The 17,547-nt window shown below is 39.5% G+C and overlaps 1 protein-coding gene across 1 annotated transcript in view; it reads right to left on the bottom strand.

Moving 5' to 3' along the window:
- LOC124776379 (SWI/SNF-related matrix-associated actin-dependent regulator of chromatin subfamily A-like protein 1) overlaps positions 1–17,547 on the bottom strand; it is a 135,695-nt gene that overhangs the window by 79,986 nt on the left and 38,162 nt on the right. The window contains exon 4 of the mRNA XM_047251343.1: positions 17,211–17,317. Within this exon, the coding sequence (XP_047107299.1) occupies positions 17,211–17,317 (107 nt within the window). The remainder of the gene's footprint in view (positions 1–17,210; positions 17,318–17,547) is intronic.

Here is a 17,547-nt window from a genome sequence, read left to right as displayed (position 1 = left end):
AAAACTAGACTCAGGATGGCTAACTGAAAGTTAATAGTCTGTCTCAAGGATTCGATCCATGTTTGGTTCACATCCTTGGTTAGTGCACTGCATACTGAGCCATACGAGCCACTAGAGGTCAGGAATTTCAACAACACAAGGGTGGAAAAGAAAATCAGTTGTTGTCAGGGTGAAGTATGACCTGTTAATTTTCGTATTTTTTCTGGAAATGTATAACAAACCAACCTCATATTTGCCTTCATCATTTAAATGCAACCATAGAATATGAAGACCACGTTGTCATCATCAGTTTATTGGGGATAAGTCTGTACGTGTTCTCTGAGGCACATAACAAATTAGAGCTTTAAATAGTGATGAATCTAACATTTTATGCTAGCCAGTACCAGCAATCCATCTAAAATAACAGTTAATCAACCTATCTATGAAGAGCATTGACTTCTTTTTGTATGTGCACAGCCAGCTCTCTGTGAAAGTCAACACTGATGTTAAGAACAAAACTATCTCAAATGTGCTGAAGTTCCTTGGACTGGTTTGAAAAAGCATAGAAAGACCAAGACTGTTCATCAGATAATGACAGTAACAGGGGAGAGAAGGTTCTCTCTCTCTCTCTCTCTCTCTCTCTCTCTCTCTCTCTCTCTCTCTCAGCACAAAAAAGTTTCCCTTTACAATCTTCATGTGAAATACAACAGTTCCGAAAGAAGATCAGTTCATCCAAACACAGTTCATTTGATTACATTTACATCTTTTCTACTACTTTTAAATCTAGCCCCCAATCAGCATCTATGAACTGGCAAAGGTCATTTTAGTATTTGAATCATGGCAATGAATCCATTACCAAATTTCTTTCCTTTCTTGCACTTTGTGTCTTGTCTGATCAAGATTTGAAGTGGCTATTCCTTCCCTCTAGCACCTGCAAATGTTACACTTAATTTTTTCCTGATACTATAACCTGCCTTCTCCTTACCAATGAACTGCTTACAATACCAAAACCAAAAATTAATCTCTCTTAATTTACATCTGTGTTGGGTATATTGCAATTGTTCAAACTTCACCAGCAGGCAGACGGATACTTCTTTCCTGTTTCAAGCACTTTTGATTTATGACAATAACAAATGCTGAGTTACCGTGGCAACCCAACAGTCAGCAATCAGGTAGAACATCTCTAAATGGACGAGTGAGCAACCATGATGACCTTAGAGATTTTCTTAGAGACAACTGTACAATACTGGAATGGAAGGCGACGAGAGGTGGGGGGGGGGGGGGGGGGGGGGGGATTTGTAACATTCTGGGTATGGTCCCATCCAGTTCAAACTAAAAAATGAAGATACTAAAAGGGATCAGATAGATTATATAATGGTAAGACAGAGATTTAGGAACCAGGTTTTAAATTGTAAGACACTTCCAGGGGCAGATGTGGACTCTGACCACAATCTCTTGGTTATGAACTGCAGATTGAAACTGAAGAAACTTCAAAAAGGTGGGAATTTAAGGAGATGGGACCTGGATAAACTGACTAAGCCAGAGGTTGTACAGAGTTTCAGGGAGAGCATAAGGGAACAATTGACAGGAATGGGGGAAAGAAATCCAGTAGAAGAAGAATGGGTAGCTTTGAGGGATGCAATAGTAAAGGCAGCAGAGGATCAAATAGGTAAAAAGACGAGGGCAAGTAGAAACCCTTGGGTAACAGAAGAAATATTGAATTTAATTGATGAAAGCAGAAAATATAAAAATGCAGTAAATGAAGCAGGCAAAAAGGAATACAAATGTCTCAAAAATGAGATCGACAGGAAGTGCAAAATGGCTAAGCAGGGATGGCTAGAGGACAAATGTAAGGATGTAGAGGCTTATCTCACTAGGGGTAAGATAGATACTGCCTACAGGAAAATTAAAGAGACCTTTGGAGAAAGGAGAACCACTTGCATGAATATCAAGAGCTTTGATGGAAACCCAGTTCTAAGAAAAGAAGGGAAAGCAGAAAGGTGGAAGGAGTATATAGAGGGTCTATACAAGGGCGATGTACTTGAGGACAATATTATGGAAACGGAAGAGGATGTAAATGAAGATGAAATGGGAGATATGATACTGCGTGAAGAGTTTGACAGAGCACTGAAAGATCTGAGTCGAAACAAGGCCCCCGGAGTAGACAACATTCCATTAGAGCTACTGACAGCTTTGGGAGAGCCAGTCCTGACAAAACTCTACCATCTGGTGAGCAAGATGTATGAGACAGGCGAAATACCCTCAGACTTCAAGAAGAATATAATAATTCCAATCCCAAAGAAAGCAGGTGTTGACAGATGTGAAAATTACTGAACTATCAGTTTAATAAGTCACAGCTGCAAAATACTAACGCGAATTCTTTACAGACGAATGGAAAAACTGATAGAAGCCGACCTCGGGGAACATCAGTTTGGATTCCGTAGAAATGTTGGAACACGAGAGGCAATACTGACCCTACGACTTATCTTAGAAGAAAGATTCAGGAAAGGCAAACCTATGTTTCTAGCATTTGTAGACTTAGAGAAAGCTTTTGACAATGTTGGTTGGAACACTCTCTTTCAAATTCTGAAGGTGGCAGGGGTAAAATACAGGGAGCGAAAGGCTATTTAAAATTTGTGCAGAAAGCAGATGGCAGTCATACGAGTCGAGGGGTATGAAAGGGAAGCAGTGGTTGGGAAGGGAGTGAGACAGGGTTGTAGCCTCTCCCCGATGTTATTCAATCTGTATATTGAGCAAGCAATAAAGGAAACAAAGGAAAAGTTAGGAGTAGGTATTAAAATCAATGGAGAAGAAATAAAAACTTTGAGGTTCGCCGATGACATTGTAATTCTGTCAGAGACAGCAAAAGACTTGGAAGAGCAGTTGAACGGAATGGACAGTGTCTTGAAAGGAGGGTATAAGATGAACATCAACAAAAGCAAAACGAGGATAATGGAATGTAGTCAAATTAAGTCGGGTGATACTGAGGGAATTAGATTAGGAAATGAGGCACTTAAAGTTGTAAAGGAGTTTTGCTATTTGGGGAGCAAAATAACTGATGATGGTCGAAGTAGAGAGGATACAAAATGTAGACTGGCAATGGCAAGGAAAGCGTTTCTGAAGAGGAGAAATTTGTTAACATCGAGTATAGATTTAAATGTCAGGAAGTTGTTTCTGAAAGTATTTGTATGGAGGGTAGTCATGTATGGAAGTGAAATGTGGACAATAAATAGTTTAGACAAGAAGAGAATAGAAGCTTTTGAAATGTGGTGCTACAGAAGAATGCTGAAGGTTAGATGGGTAGATCACATAACTAATGAGGAGGTATTGAATAGAATTGGGGAGAAGAGGAGCTTGTGGCACAACTTGACTAGAAGAAGGGATCGGTTGGTAGGATATGTTCTGAGACATCGAGGGATCACCAATTTAGTATTGGAGGGCAGTGGAGGGTAAAAATCGTAGAGGGAGACCAAGAGATGAATACACTAAGCAGATTCAGAAGGGCGTAGACTGCAGTAGGTACTGGGAGATGAAGAAGCTTGCACAGGATAGAGTAGCATGGAGAGCTGCATCAAACCAGTCTCAGGACTGAAGACCACAACAAGTAAAGTTTTATATCTTGATATGTAACTGTATGAATATTACAGGTTTCCTACACTTATAACTATTTTAAACGGAAAGTAGAATGCAAGATTAAAAGGCATAAGCAAGCAACATATTAGTGAAAATACAAGGTTTTGTTTCTTCAAGGGAAATATGTGCAGGACATTCACACATGTTACAAACAGTAAGGGGGAACTGTTTTTCCTTCAGCACTGTAAAAACCTGGTTCTATAATTCTGAAACTAAACATTTCGCTGTTGAAGATGAACTCTGCAGAGCACAGCCAACAACACCAACAGACCCAGCAACAGTCTATACTACCCACAAGCTAATTCTTCGGGACCTGCAAAAATTGACTAAAAAGCAACGATATTGTACATCTCCTGGGAACATATTGTTTTCATCATTAACAATATGCTAGACATGGGGAGATTCCTCTGGAAGGGTGTTAAAATATTTGAACAGTGACCAGAAAGCATGAGTTGAGACATGTGAAGGCGTTTTGATTTATTTTGGTGTTACAAAAGAATTTTTGATTATGTAACAGACTGAGGGTGAAACCTAGCTGCATGATCGCAGAATCAAGGAACAGTTAAAAGAATGGCATCACAGTGAGTTCTCGCAACAGAAGTTCCACACCCTGAAAGTGGCAAAGACACTTTTCCAACGCCCTAAAATCTGCCAAGAAACTAGTCTGACAACCTGAAATCGGCAATTATGATGAAAAATTGTGGGGAAAAAAGAGCTCTTTTTGTTGCAGGACTTAAGTATTCGTCCTACGTTGTGGCTGCAAAGCTGAAGGCCTATATTTGCAATCAGCCAATTATCCTCCCATTCAGCTCTGACCTGGCCACATATGACCAGAAAAAATAGCTGCAACAATAATTTAACAAGTGCAACAGTTGGAGGGAGTGGAGGGGGGTATACGATCAATAAATGTGTACTGTCAAAGCTCTAATTAACCCAACTACTTTACAAGCCCCTTCCTCATACAGTATCACACACAAACAAAAAATGTTTATCCTCTATGGGCAGTACATCAAATTCAATTCAATAAGAAATATATCTTGTCCATTATAGATAAGGCAACCTTTGCCTTTCCACTATTGACTATACCAGATGACACAACTGAAATGTGATATTACTCACGCTTTAAAAATATCATTTGTTCGTCTTCATACAATGGCACCTCAGAAATTGATAATGTAGTTTCAAGGAACAATGTTGACATTTACCATACACAAGACTTTGTCAAACGGAATAGCTATAAACAAATGAGCTGGAAGTTCTTCAACAAATTCCCAAGAGCAGCCCACTTGGTTCCCTTACACACGTTTAAAAAATTTTTAGAAACTTCGCTAAAAGAGGATGAATTAAACCCAGTTGACGAGTATATGGAGTGTGGCTTTTCAAGAGTTGTGTCTTGAGGAGCTGTAATTATCAGTGAAATTGTATTAATAATCATACGATTACAATCATGCATTTATATATATTTGGAAATAAGTATACTAGTATTTTTCATTGCTTCAGGTAACTTTAAATATTGATAAACTGGAAACATAAGGCCCGTCCACACGTTACGATCTGTCTGCGCAAATGTCTGCGCACATCACATCTGCGCAGACAGATCGTTGCGTGTGGACAGAAGATTTGCACCAACCTGAGGTGTGTGCAAACCTGGAAGTTGGAGTTGGAGGTTTGAGCGAAACCTCTCAAATCTGTGGGTTCAAACCACATCTGCGCAGACAAGTTGGAGCGTGTGGACAGGAGATCGCCGCAAATCTGGCGCGAAACAGCTGTTTGCTCAGTCTAGTGTTTGCGTGCACAGGGCATTAAATTGTCTGATACTCGTCAGTGTTCTCAAGAGTTTGTAAGTGAATTCATTGAAATATGTAGAAACCACCCATGTTTGTGGAAGATTAAAAGTAAAGAATATAGTGACCGAGACAAAAAGACTGCAGCATACAATGCTCTAATTGAGTTATCCAAAGTTCAGAAATCTAGATCTGGTGTAGGAGTAGATCAAGTATACCAGCCAACGTTATGGTATTTTGATCTGCTTGGCTTTCTTAGTGATCAAGAAACGCCAAGACCAAGCAGGAGTACAATTGAAGATGAAATTGGAGTGTCAATGTTACCGCCAGCCGTTCATGAGGAGAAATTGCCCTTCTCATACAAGTATTTTTTCTCATAATATGAAGGGTTACAAGCTTTAAGAGATAATTATAAGTTTCGACATCCATCCGCAAATAATTTCGCCAGTCGTTAGGTTCGTCCTGCAACTCTCTCAGTAAATTTACGTGAGAAAACTGCTTTCGCTTTAGCAGCCACTGTCTACACCATTTTGCCCGCTTTCTCTGTTTACTGCGCTTGGTCTGAATGTTTTTTGCAACACAAGTTGCGAACACAGACCACAACAGAACTTCCTCCATTTCTATATTTCAAAATAACTGAATTAAATGTTTGACGTTTGCGGGGAGTGTAGTCGCTTGCCACTGATATTTCTTTTCTACACCGACAGATGGCGGGCGAGTAGTATATTGGGGTTTGTGTCGTGTGAACACACCACATTTGCAGCGATCTTTTGCATGTACAGACATCTGCACCGATGTCTGCGCAGACAGATCGTTGCGTGTGGACCAGGCTATATGACATTAATATGTAAATGAGTGTTATTACCATGCCATTGTAACTAAGCATTTATATATGAGTAAACAAGTGTCCCCGTAACCTACATATAGCTGCTAATACATGTACTAGGAACCTGCATTGTCCTCTGTTTATAAGAACTTTTATTTGCTCATAGAGCTGTACCATTAACTATAACTATGCCTTTCATGTCAACAAGGCCAATTTTGAAAAAAATTATCTAACAGCAGACAATAAACTTTCTAATTCTGTCTATGTGACGTGCTACTGGCGGCCTCTGACCAGAGCTTCACATTACTTGCAGGTGACACCCTCCCAACGATATCAATGGCTTGTTGGTCTGAAATAATGTTAACATCAGGTGAGGACACTAAAATATTAGTTCTTGCATTGATCTCATGTTGCCAAAATGCGTTAAATTCTGTTGTGGCATTGAGAAAATTCAAAATTTTCCATGAGCAGGGAGCTTTCCTTAATAAAAATGACATCCAAAACTCACGCTACTAAAAATTCATTTCTTTATAGGTATTCTAACACTTCAGATCAGCAAAGGATGGTAGTTTCATTATTGACAAAGGGCCTGGCTTTCATCTAGGTTATGATGACAGTCACATTCCTCAATAAACTATAAAATGGACACAGAGGTAACACTTACTTAATGTGACCCCACTGAAAATTACGCATCATCTGCAGTAGTATAGTCAATTGAGATTTCAAGGTTTGTGATGTCATGTCACAGTGTACCACTCAGTAGTCTGGTCACCTTCATGGCGTATGGTAAGATACATTTATAATTTATTTTTGCTCGCTGATGATTTTTAGGTAGTAGTAATTTAATACAAAAAAAAAACTAGTAAGTGCTTTGTCTATTTTTCTTTGCTGCACAAGGATTTTTTGTTGCCTGATGAAATCTTTATTAGGTTCACAGCCACATACTGCGAAAATAAGCGAGAGGCTGCATTCCACTGCTATGCCCATCATTTTAAGAGGTTAAAAAATAAATAAAACCATGGATGTAAGGTAAAATTTTCAATATCAGTCTGTATCTGTCCATGTTTGACCATGCTTGCTTATACACAAATGAATTTCATGGCACATATAGTACAGTTTCAAGTATTTACAGTATTTGAATTTCTGCAAGTAGACAGAATTCAGAACCCTTTATTTCTAATTATGCTCTCCTGGATACTTAAATGAAAATGGATTATTTTGAAAAGAAAATCCTAGGGAAAAGACAAAGCTAATAAGACCTCCGATTTTGCTGTACTGTGATGGAATAAATTTGTGATACATTATTTAATATTTTATGAAAAGAAGGATGCTGTAAGTGACATAACACTGAAAAGTACACTATCAATTATTATTATTATTATTATCTTCACTTTCTCAGACGCTAAGTCCGGTTAAAAATGGGGTGACGCGGACCTTGATCAAGCGTCACTTCCTTTTAACTGTACGGTATGTGTTATATTGCATTTAGGAACTTTCGGGTAATTGAACATGTATCAATAATTACGGATTTCTGTAGTTGTATATATATGTTTGGATGTAGCTGTATTGCATTGATGTACTGGTGGATATTGTGTGGTATGACTCCTGTAGTTGATAGTATAATTGGTATGATGTCAACTTTATCCTGATGCCACATGTCTTTGACTTCCTCAGCCAGTTGGATGTATTTTTCAATTTTTTCTCCTGTTTTCTTTTGTATATTTGTTGTATTGGGTATGGATATTTTGATTAGTTGTGTTAATTTATTCTTTTTATTGGTGAGTATCATGTCAGGTTTGTTATGTGGCGTTGTTTTATCTGTTATAATGGTTCTGTTCCAGTATAATTTGTATTCATCGTTCTCCAGTACATTTTGTGGTGTATACTTGTATGTAGGAACGTGTTGTTTTAAAAGTTTATGTTGTAAGGCAAGCTGTTGATGTATTATTTTTGCGACATTGTCATGTCTTCTGGGGTATTCTGTGTTTGCTAGTATTGTACATCCGCTTGTGATGTGATCTACTGTTTCTATTTGTTGTTTACAAAGTCTGCATTTATCTGTTGTGGTATTGGGATCTTTAATAATATGCTTGCTGTAATACCTGGTGTTTATTGTTTGATCCTGTATTGCAATCATGAATTCTTCTGTCTCACTGTATATATTGCCTTTTCTTAGCCATGTGTTGGATGCGTCTTGATCGATGTGTGGCTGTGTTAGATGATACGGGTGCTTGCCATGAAGTGTTTTCTTTTTCCAATTTACTTTCTTCGAATCTGTTGATGTTATGTGATCTAAAGGGTTGTAGAAGTGGTTATGGAATTGCAGTGGTGTAGCCGATGTATTTATATGAGTGATTGCCTTGTGTATTTTGCTAGTTTCTGCTCGTTCTAGAAAGAATTTTCTTAAATTGTCTACCTGTCCATAATGTAGTTATAATAGGAATGACTCCTTACCCTCTCCCTTAAAACCCACATCCTTTCGTCTTTCCCTCTCCTTCCCTCTTTCTTGATGAGGTAACAGTTTGTTGCGAAAGCTTGAATTTTGTGTGTATGTTTGTGTTTGTTCGTGTGTCTGTCGACCTGCCACACTTTCATTTGGTAAGTCACATCATCTTTGTTTTTAGATATATATGTCCATAATGTAGGTTTTTTTATTTCGATAAATCCCCTTCCTCCTTCCTTTCTGCTTAATGTGACTCTTTCTGTTGCTGAATGTATGTGATGTATTCTATATTTGTGGCATTGTGATCGTGTAAGTGTATTGAGTGCTTCTAGGTCTGTGTTACTCCATTTCACTACTCCAAATGAGTAGGTCAATATTGGTATGGCATAAGTATTTATAGCTTTTGTCTTGTTTCTTGCTGTCAATTCTGTTTTCAGTATTTTTGTTAGTCTTTGTCTATATTTTTTCTTTTAGTTCTTCTTTAATATTTGTATTATCTATTCCTATTTTTTGTCTGTATCCTAGATATTTATAGGCATCCGTTTTTTCCATCGCTTCTATGCAGTCGCTGTGGTTATCCAATATGTGATCTTCTTGTTTAGTGTGTTTTCCCTTGACTATGCTATTTTTCTTACATCTGTCTGTTCCAAAAGCCATACTTATATCATTGCTGAATCCTTCTGTTATCTTTAGTAATTGGTTGAGTTGTTGATTTGTTGCTGCCAGTAGTTTTAGATCATCCATGTATAGCAAATGTGTGATTTTGTGTGGGTATGTTCCAGTAATATTGTATCCATAATTTGTATTATTTAGTATGTTGGATAGTGGGTTCAGCGCAAGGCAGAACCAGAAAGGACTTAATGAGTCTCCTTGGTATATTCCACGCTTAATTATTATTATTATTATTATTATTATTATTATCATCATTATTATTATTATTATTAATGAAAGTGCTCAGAATGAAAATCAAATCTTCAAATTACAATCTAAACATATTTGGGAATAGTTGATCAGCATACAGAAAGTAACACTAGCTGCAGTGCCACAGCACTGGATTATCACTGGGCATGTGACAGTACCTTTTCCATTAGACGTTTGCAAGCAAATATAAGTCTTGGCTTCAGTTGTCTAAGTATGATTCCACAATGCATCGTTGTCGGCTGCAGAAAATGACGTGGTCCAGCGTGTTTCTCTCATTTTGGTGTTTCAAATACAGTTTCTTCAAATGTAGTTTCTTCTTTTCAGATAATACAAAAATAATAGTAACATAATTCAAAATTATTTATGGCGGCGACCTTCACATTGTTCCTCCATCAACACACACCAAGAGTTAGCTGGGCTCTATGGTTACGGAAAATCAGTTCCACTAACATGCAGAATCTTAATTTGAATTTTGGGTCAATTCAAATAAGAGGGCTTCATGCCCACATTCTACAGAGTTATCAATCAGAAAAAACCTACAGATTTACTTAACTTTAAGTAAAGTGATCTTCAATCAGAAAATGGTGTAACTATTTTAATTCTGAAGCAATGAAATCCAAATAAGTCTGACACACAATGAGCTTACACTAATTTGTTCAATCATCTGAGCTTGCAGTTCAGCATTGTATAACATGCAGGGAACAAAAACATCAGGTTTATCTCATAACTATATACAACCCCATGACATGCATGGAAGATACAAAATATAAAACGCATAATAAAGAATAATGAAACCAGAACACATGTATGTAAGACAGGGTACCTTCTGGTGTCTGGCATGAAATGACTGGCAGCGCTTTTGTAAACACATGCACATGACACTACATAACTGCATGATGTCACCACATCAGCCCCATAGTGGAAGTGGAGCATTACTCCAAACAGGGGCTAGAAAGTGGACATTGAAACCATATCTGTCACGACGTGTAATAGATGGCCAAAATGCATCACCAAATATGACACAAAAGCGAAAGTTGTCCATTGGAGCAGCTTCCGGCCAACAGGTGTAACAATCTATCATTGAAAGTATGTAACGCTGGATGTCATACAATGGCAACATATGAACATTGCCAATGTAGATATGATTGAAACAGGTTGTCATGATCGGACACGTGGGGCAGCGTATCTTACTCCATTGGCATTTCAGGTAACACCTCACTCATTCACAGCAGTCTCTCTGTATTCTCAGCAACATACGATTCGTTATTAGGCAAGAAGTCAAATGAATGCCAGGGTGACACAGGTCACATAGCATATTGAAGATGGCCCTTCTGAATACAAAAAGTAGGAATGACTGCGATTTTGACATGATCATGTCACGACACAACATGACGTCACTCCCTGGAATTTGGATAAGTTGGATATCCAATGCCAATGTTCCTGTTGATAAATGTCCTTGTAGTTCTTGATCTGATTGTTGAGCAGCAGCAAGTTTGGTATAATTGATCCTACTAGCAATGTTTCCGATATGAGAATCACAACCGGTTGAACACTTCTGTCAAATGCTGCTGGTGTTGCTCTGCCAATGATAAAAGAACTAAAATAGCGTCCAGGAAAGTGAAAGAAAAAGTTAGGCCCTGTAGCACTGAGTCAATGAAGCACTGTGATATTTAAGCAGCATTCCCGAGTCCAAAAGTCATAAATTTGATCTCCAACAGGTCAAGTGGAGTGATGACTGCTATCTTGCGAGTATCTCGTTCAGCTACACAGATCTGTGTGTACACTTCTATGCAGTCTAGGACACTCAAAGTAACTTGGATATCTGTCCGGTATTTTTCTGGCATTCAGAGCTCTGTGGCCACCATAAGGCCACCATACACCACCCTTCTTCGGGACCAAATGTAGTGATGAAGACCAGGGACTATGGGAAGACCACATTACACCTTTACAAATCACACTGTCAAACTCTGCCTTCGCAATTTTAAGACGATCTGGAGCCAAACACTGTGGTCTGCAAAACATGGAGGGGGGAGGAGGGGGGGGGGGAGGGGGGACCGTCGATCGCCTCGATGTATCGAACTCTGTCGTGCCTTACCTCCTTAGGCACTTCAAATGGTTGTGTCAAGAGCAGGGAATTCATGTGGCAGCTCCATGTACTTGCCATCTGCCACTTGAATTACTTAGGCTGTATGAACGGCCATGCCCCATTGAAATCTGGATGGTGTTACGCTTGCTGTGTTGTCAACTAGGAATAAGTTCTTCATGTCCAGCAGCAGATTGTAACAAGCAGGAAAGTTAGGCATGATGACAGGTTTGGCAATATCTGCAATGTAAAATCCCATGTGAAGGCTTGACGTAAACCACAGTCTAGTTCTAAGTGCAGACGACAGTACACTGTTTCGACCACGTTGTCTGCAGCGGTCAGACATAATAATATGGGCGCTTGCTTGCTTCTTACTCAACATAGTCCACGGATGCATGGACAAAATGGAACCAGTATCTACACTGCTCAGAACAATTAGGGGATCAGGTGAGATATCATACACAATAGACAGATGGTACCATATTTTATTCAGATATTGGTTACAATTATAATTTGTGTGTGATAGAGTACGATATTTTGCTGTCTCAACTCTTTACTTGAGGTTTACATGGCGTTTACATAGAGTGAGGCACCATGGGGCTACCACAATAGTGAAAGTCATTCTTGTTGCCCTCTAATGTGGTGTGTGATCACCTAGGACAGCCAGTACAGTTGCACACCTGCGTGGCATGGACAGTATGAGGTTATCAATCAGCTCTTGAGGGATATTTGGCTATTCTTCCATGAGTGCAATATCCAGCTCTGCAATCGTGGTGTGAGGTGCTGGTTTGGCTGTAATGAGTCTGCCAAGTGCATTCCAGTCATGCTCAATCGGGTTTAAGTCTGGTGAAAAGCTGGCCACTCCATTTGTACAAATTCCCTCAGCTTCAAACATGTTGTCCACCAGTGCAGCTCCGTGGGGACAAGCATTATCGACCACCAGATGACACCCTTCTCCTATGGCATCAAAAGGATGAAGGATGTTGTCTCTACACTTCTGAGCAATCAAAGTGCCAATCTGAACGGCACAGAGGTCCGTATGTCCGCCACTACTGACTCCTGCCCACACCATTCATCCACCACCATGATATGGTGATATTTCCTGCACATAAGCAGGATTGTTCCAAGTGCCACATTCTCTCCAGATGAGGAAACAATGACTGTCTGGCTGAACTCAAAATCTTGACTCATCTGTGAACTGCACTCAGTGCCGTGCATTACGACTCCAATCCTGATGTTGCACTGCCCAGTTTCTGCGGGCTAAACGGTGATGTGGTTTTCAGGGGACACACACCATAGGCCTCCGTGCGTAGAGGCCACATTCCTGAAGGTGATTTCGGACTGTTTGTGTTGATATTGTGTGTCCTGTTGCTGTCTGGAGGATGCATTGCAGCTGAGTTGCATTCAGCCTTCTGCCTCGACGGTCTGTTAACTGGAGATAACGGTCATCTCCTGCTGACTTTATCCATGAACGACCTTAGCCTTGCTTCTTTTAATGGTTCCTGTTGTCTGAAATCACATCCAGGTCCTGGAAATTACACTTTGGGACACTCCAATAGCTGTGTCTGTCCCACTTCCAACTGTCCTATGGCTCTCCATGCCAAAGCTTCAGGTAAGTCACATTGTTATTGCATTGCACTACCTGCTCACTACAATATCTGAACCCAACCGCTTGTGTAATTTGTTTGGCAGAATAAACACAAGTCAACACCAACCTCCTCTGCAGCAACTTTCCGTTATTACCACTATCTCAGTGATCATAATATTGTTGTCTCCACTCCATGGAACAAACAATTGTTTTGACCAGTGTATTAAATATTTCTGGCAGGGCAGCTGATCACTAACAAACAAGTGCAGAGACACTGATCAGCAATAAGAGGAGACCCCTCCTTCCGATCACCGGGGTAGGAAGTTGTGCATCTGCACACTTGCTTCCCAAATTTCTGGTGATACCAGCAGGTACATTGCTACTCAGGGTCAGCTGTGGACTAGGTCATCAATGATCTGCCGTGCGAGCATCAGCAGTATCAATTCTGGCCTCTGTCACTGCTCAGGTCATGTCAAGGTAACAGTTCACTGATTTGCTGCATCAACAGATCTATCTCGGCCACCTAGGCCTTGTAACCTACACATGAAACAGTTGGCGTTGCGCCAGCACACTACGTGGTGATTGTGCTGACAGGAGCTAGTGTCATCAAGTCTTGGATATCTGCCAACTCCACTACTGTGTCAAGGAGTGTGCCAGCCTGTGACGCTATGACTGCTTTGACGGATGATGGCAAACGACTGCTCCATATTGTGCACGGTAACCTGTCTGGAACAGTTCTCATATCTACTTTGCTTCTTAGGTGCTGCAGGTAATGTGAATGCTTTCTGTCTCCAATATCTTCCTGAGTAAGAACTTGAGAGATTCACTCTTCCTGTGATGCTGACACATGTCACACCAATTATGCTTTAAGCCAGTCATAGTAATTAGCCTCTGTCGGTGAGGTAATTATATCTTGCACTTCCATGGTGTACTGGTAGTCTAATGGCTTACTACCTGCACAAAGTTGGTAATGTCCACTGAATTAAAGAATAGAAAAAAATTGGTCTCCACCTGCACAAGCCACAAAGCTGGATTGTGTGGCCAGAAAGGTGGTAGTCTTACAGCCAGTTGTGACATGATGGGATTAATGTCAGTCATTTTACAAATCTCTTTCATATGAACTCATTAATCCAATGATACTATGCAGGTATATTGTGTGGGGTCACCACATTGTCAGTACAAGCTGTGCAGATTGTTGTTCAACAGTTAGAATCTGCATGTACTTGATACACTGAACCAAACTACACAAAAAGCCCCTCAGACAATTAATGGCAGCTTTATTGATCGCAGCTGCAGGAGATGACAAAAAATACAATGGATTGTTTAATCGATCTACACTTTCAATTCAACCTCAGATAACACGCAGGGAACAAAAAACATCAGATTTATCTCATTACTATGCACAACCTAATTACGTGCATGGAAGATACAAAATATAAAAAGCATAATAAAATAATAACAAAACTGAGCAACAGAAATCTAAATAAAACTGAAACACATATAACGCAGTGCCTCTGGTGTCCGGCACAAAATGTTTGAAAGTGTGGTGTTTGTAAACATATGCACATGACCCCACATGACAACACTACTTAATTGAGCAGTGGTGCCACAATTCCAATGAAAACTGGTAAGTTTGTCAACTTTTTGTACAGATCAAGACCAATACAAAGGAAAAGGCATTTCACAGAGAGATAAAAGAACACAAACTGCCCTTATACCACATCTGACTTAACTACGAGGGCCGTTCAGAAAGTAACCTCCGGTTGATTTAAAAAAATACACCAAGTTAAATAAAAATATTTTAATATATACATCTTACAACTACATCTTTGCACTATTTTTCTACATAGTCTCCATAGCGATTGAGGCACTTATCGTATCTCTTCACAAGCTTTGAAATTCCTTCTGCATAAAAATCACCCGCTTGTGCCTGGAACCAGCCTGTGACCGCATCTTTGAGATCTTCGTCGTCATCAAACCGCTGTGACCCGAGCCATTTCTTCAAATGCATGAAGAGGTGATAATCACTTGGCGCCAAGTCTGGGCTGTAAGGTGGATGGTTGATAACGTCCCACTTGAAGGACTCAAGAAGGGCCGTTGTTCTGCGAGCAGAGTGAGGACGGGCGTTATCGTGCAAAAAAAACGATACCGGAAGTCAGCATACCACGGCGTTTGTTCTGTATAGCCCGTTGTAACTTTTTTATTGTTTCACAGTACACGTCTTGATTAATGGTCGTACCACGTTCCATGAATTCAACCAACAACACCCCTTTGGCATCCCAAAACACCGTTGCCATCAGTCTAATGCAGAGGCCATTCTTTGAGTTTTGTGGTGGTCGGTAAGAATTTTGGGCACCCATCGTGCACAGAACTTACGGTAACCCAATCTTGCTGTCACTATCTCGTACAAGAGAGTCTTAGAAATCTGTGGAAAACCAATAGACAACTCCGACATTGAGAAACGTCGATTTTCACGAACTTTTGCATCAACTGACTGAACGAGTTCGTCAGTCACCAATGATGGTCTACCACTCCTCTCTTCATCATGAACGTTTTCTCGTCCACTTTTAAATAAATGTACCCATTCACGGACAACTCCTTCACTCATAACTCTTGGTCCGTACACGGCACAAAGCTCACGATGAATAGCTGCTGCAGAATATCCTTTGGCTGTAAAAAACCTTATGACAGCACGCACTTCACATTTGGCGGGGTTTTCTATTGCAGCACACATTTCAAACTGCCACAAAAACTAAACTAGCGCAGGTACGACGTTTACTCGACCATGGCTTGATGCCGACTGACCTGTTGAGTGCGTGAACGCACAGATGGCGTCGCTACTCCCCCCACAACCCGCACTGTGACCAATCGGAGGTTACTTTCTGAACCGCCCTCGTATTATACATATTTTCTTGTTTACACCCTTGTAGCTTCCCATTCCAGTATAGTATCATACTTTGACAGAGATATGGAGTAGGTTCGCATCTGACTGCCTGAAGAAAAGAAAGAAGCTTTTAGAGTTTAATGTCCAGTAGCTAACATGACAGTCACAAAAGATGGAAACTAGCTCAGTTTGGTAATACTGGTAAAGAAAATCGGTCATAATATGTTCATAGGAATCGTCGTATCATTTGCCGGGCCAGGAAAGCTTGGGCGAAACTGTGTCACTGTTGGCATAGTAATACTGTGTGCTGGTATTTTGTGACATTGTTTTTATCACTCAAGGAGTGACTTGGATGCTTACAATTAATACTCACAAATCTCTAACATCAGCAAGGAATAAAAATGAATCTGTTTCTGGATTTTCTGCACTTAAAAGCTTCTCTCTAACAATTAACTATTTGTCTCTCTATACCTACAATTGTGATTACAGTTGTCTGTACCTGTACTTTACTTCTGATTATACTTACTACTAACTGCTGCTGTACCACTATCACTGCAATAATAATAATAACAGTAATAACAATAATAATACTGGCATGATAACTGTATAGACTATGATGACAGTCTCAAGCAATTAAACCATTGGCAGGGCTGAAATTCAAAATAGGATATCACGCATTTTGCAAAATGCGTTTAAAATGCAGGTATTCTGATTCAAGTCCAGGTCTGGTACACAGTTTTAAATTACCTATTTACTTTCTGCACAGGTCTGACTCAGCTCTCATTAGTTACTGACAAAGGTATTACACATATTTCCACTCTCATTAGTCACTGGCATAGGAATTACAAATATTATCATTTCTTCTCTCTGTATTTGATTTCATCTGACTAATTTCCAAAAACCTATCATTCCACATTATTTGTCATCATTTGGTTAGCTTGTTACATCTTCTCCTACATTATATGTTGCCCTCCTTCTCTAGAGGAAAAAAAATTAGGTGCTTCATACATGTACGAGTGAATATTAGTTTATATTAAAGAGTGAAATAATCCGCTTGATTTCAACTTACCATATACCTTCTCTTTGAAATGGCATCAAGTTCTCGACTAATTGTTTATCTATTCGACTTAAGTCGATCTCGTAATTTACTGGTGCAGGAGGTGTAGATAAAAATGTCTGAAACATGAGAATGATCATTTAAGTTTTTACTACAAACATAATAATTGTCTTTTATAGTTTCACAATTATTTTTATTCAAAATGAAATCAAGAAAATATGAAACTTACAAAATTTTTTTGGCAGTGTAGCATTACATGACATTCATCGAAGCAATAAAAACTGTATTAGAACTGGCAAAATATCAATTTTAAAATACTGTTTAAAGGCTAGCATTAAGATTTTCCCAA

This window comes from Schistocerca piceifrons, chromosome 2, assembly GCF_021461385.2.
Source record: "Schistocerca piceifrons isolate TAMUIC-IGC-003096 chromosome 2, iqSchPice1.1, whole genome shotgun sequence".
Lineage (NCBI taxonomy): Eukaryota > Metazoa > Arthropoda > Insecta > Orthoptera > Acrididae > Schistocerca > Schistocerca piceifrons.
This window is presented reverse-complemented; position numbering and strand designations above follow the sequence as displayed.